The sequence below is a fragment of the Austrofundulus limnaeus genome, unplaced genomic scaffold (assembly GCF_001266775.1).
Source record: "Austrofundulus limnaeus strain Quisiro unplaced genomic scaffold, Austrofundulus_limnaeus-1.0 Scaffold8, whole genome shotgun sequence".
In the NCBI taxonomy this organism is placed as follows: Eukaryota; Metazoa; Chordata; class Actinopteri; order Cyprinodontiformes; family Rivulidae; genus Austrofundulus; species Austrofundulus limnaeus.
In genome coordinates, this window is record NW_013952410.1 from 5,101,652 (window position 1) to 5,105,004 (window position 3,353).

Below are 3,353 nucleotides of genomic sequence, written 5' to 3' on the forward strand. Positions count from 1 at the left end.
AAAGTATACTTCATACACTTAAAATTGTGCTTTCTTACAACTTAAAGACAACTAAAGTATATTTAGTATTAAATTAGTTGTTCCAAAATAGCACTCTTTAAGTATACTGATGATTAGTGCGGCTTCAAGTATACTAAAGTATACTTAGATTTAGTATACTTGGTATATTATTTTTTCGTCTTGGTAGTAAAGCTTTAAAAGTAAGCAATAAAATCTTAAAGCGAACAGGAAGCCAATGGAGAGAAGCCAGAACCAGGGATATGTGTTGGTGTTTTTTAGTACCTGTTAAAAGACAAGCTGCTGCTTCTGGACAACTTGCAAGYGATGCAGAGAAGATTTATCTAAACYAACGTACAAAGCATTAGAATAATCCAAACGAGATGTAATGAGAGCATGAATCACTTTCAAGGTCTTTGGTTGGKAGATGAGACKTCACCTTAGAAATAAATCTTAGTTGGAAAAAAATGGGTTTTATACGATAATTTATGTTTTTTTAAGTGGGTTGTTTGTGACTGCCATCTTGAAACAGTTTAACTGCAAAAAWTAATCAGTCTTAGATGTATAATTTATCCAACGATGCAAGTTTTTCTTCTGCAAGTCTTGTTAAAATGTGTCCAACAGTTCATGAGATATTTTGCTAATAGACACAGACAGACTCATAACTGCTTGTCTTTGCCAGTCAAAGGTGGATTTCTTTTTGAAGAACTGTAGTAAAAAAGTGAAGAAATTACTTTTATGTTCTTWGGATCAAATGTCTGTTCTCTGCTTGTTTAAAGTGGGTCAGTAGCTGGAGAGAAAAAGAACACTGATTTCATTTCCACGTGTCCTTCTTTTCATATAAAAACTCAGTTTGGATATATCACAGTGTTATGGCTCGTATTATAGAGAACCATCAAAGGCTGCTGTGTTCCTGTAGGCGCCACACCCCCCTTCCTACAACCCACCACCTCGAAATGAACCAAAGAAAGAGCTTATCTGGACATTTACTAAGGCCCAAATAATGTCTTTCAGCCAAACTGGTAATTCACCAACAAATTCAGGATTTTTTTTTTTTTTTTTTGTAGAGCAGTAACACTTAAATGCAGCCGTGAAAGAAAAACTTTATTAAACATGTTGGAAAAGCTCATCCCTGTGTTTGTATATATGACTCAAATTGCTCTGTGGAAATGATAATGCATGCCTCCATGAGTGCACAAAGGTGAAAGCGGATGTTAGACATGTTCCATTTATCCTGGAAAATAGTGAGGCAGGGTGATTGATGCATATGGAACATTTATATACAGTATATAAAAAAATATGAAATTTAAAAAAGGCTGCAGTCGCTCTGTTTCATTCGTGTCCCCMCTTTTTCACTGCATCAACTTTTATAGATCAGCAGCTCAGGACCTGAGTCAGACGCAGCGGAAAACAAAAAACAAAAAAACTCAATCATTAAACTTTTGGGAAATGAGAACAAGTCATTGATTATATTATTTATGAGCCTAATTAATCTCTGAAAGGGGGGACTTCTTTCTCTTCCGGGCATTGAGGCATGGGGGACACCATCTTTAGGGGTGGCATCAATCACCTGCTGTTCAGGCAATTGTGTGTGACAAGAAGCAGTAAAGCACCTGAGCTCCACCTCATCGCCAGGCCCCTGGGCTCCAAATTAATTGAAAAATCTCAAAGCCCACACTTATCTCTCTGAGAATGAGATCAGGAACCAGATGCAGAAGCAACAGCAAGGATAAGGAAAGGATTCTACTCGCAACACAAAGCGTCTCTGCTTTATTTGTGTTTTTTTTTTGGGGGGGGGGTGCTTTTTTATTACGCTGCTCAGTTGAGAGTTTCTTTGTAAAACAACTCGGCTATTTTTACAGCAGCTGGCGGAGCGCTCAGATGAGCAAACAAAAGCTGCTCGACAAATAGCAGGGACGTATAGAGACATTCATGTAGAAATTTGTCTTAAAATATCCTGCTCTTTGTTAGATAATGAGTAAGATGTCAGCTTTTCTCCAGCAGTATTAATGAATGCAGTCCAGATCACACTAATTATGTCTTCTTCTAGGTGATCCTGTGCAGCATGTGCACCACATGGAAATGTGTGAGAAAAGAAGGCAAAATAAAGACACACTCTGGAGGGAGGAAAGTGGAAAGTAAAGAAGACACATCACTAAAGCACCATAAAAGCCTGCATGTAATCGTTCGTTCCACGAGACAAAGCGCTCTCTGAACGCTCATGATGGCAGCGCGCGTTGTGCTCCTTGTTCTTTTCTTCTGTCAAGTGGAAAGAAGTGGCATTTCAGACGCTGCTGGCCTTTCAGAGCAAAGCGAGGACTTGCAAGTGATATCAAGCAAACGGCAACAAGTCCTAATTCAGCCAGAGCCCAGGGACGTCTTGTTTCTGAGAATCAAAGAACTGGGAGGCCGAGGTCAGAAGGCACAGGGTGATGTAATAACCCCAACAAATGCCAGAAACCCCGAGGATTTAGATTTGGACTATCCGAACAAGCAAACAAACATTTTTAGCCGTCCAGAGCTCCACTCTGAAGTGACTTTAAACAGTCAGAAAAACAACAATCTGACTAATAGGGAGGATGAGGGGGGAATTAATCGGCGCAGTCCGGTTCCGAGGTCAGAGAAGGTATTCTCTGTCCAGCCTGAGCTCGAAGTGGACGACAGTGTTCCATCTAAGTGGCTCGCAGAGTTTGGCTCAGGGCTACAGGCAGAACCTCACCCCCGCCACCGCAGGAGCTGGCTCTGGAACCAGTTCTTTGTGATCGAGGAGTACAAAGGGCCTGAACCTGTGCTCATTGGACGGGTAAGCATGGACTCATGATTCATCTGCATGTGTTAACATAAAATTATGTTTGTATGTTACTCCTCAGGGCAGAAAAAAACATTTGCAAACACACAGTTGTGCACGATTTAAAGGTCTTTCGATTAAGGCTGCTGCTTTTTCATGCCATAATTTTAGACAAATATCATCTTATGATGGAGGAAAAAGTTACAGCTATTTTGGTCTAACTAAAAATAATGTTATGCACAATCTCATATAATAATGCAAGCTGTTTTAAAGCTCAATGTATGAGCTGGAGATGACTCTCAGCTACTACTTTAGCTCAAAATGTGTAAGGTTGACAAAGTTTTTATTTTATTTTATAAAGATTCCTAGCTGCAGTAACCATCTTGAATTGAGAGGACTTCAAAGTTAATCAGTTTCTTAACAGTCGTCCCTGAAATTCCTTAAAGGGATCCCCGATTAGTTGTGACATTAGACTTTATTTGATAAACATATACTTTAACTGTAAAATAAAGACTGTAAAAATACTGTAGGCTGTTTAGTTTTGTAATTTTTAAAATATATATTTTAA

General features: G+C 39.1%; 1 protein-coding gene across 1 annotated transcript in view; it reads left to right on the forward strand.

Moving 5' to 3' along the window:
• The window catches only part of LOC106512284 (cadherin-24), a 99,373-nt gene that overhangs the window by 13,170 nt on the left and 82,850 nt on the right, over positions 1–3,353 (forward strand). Inside the window, exon 2 of the mRNA XM_014000944.1 lies at positions 2,048–2,800. Coding sequence (XP_013856398.1) covers positions 2,219–2,800 — 582 coding nt within the window. The 5' untranslated portion in view covers positions 2,048–2,218. The remainder of the gene's footprint in view (positions 1–2,047; positions 2,801–3,353) is intronic.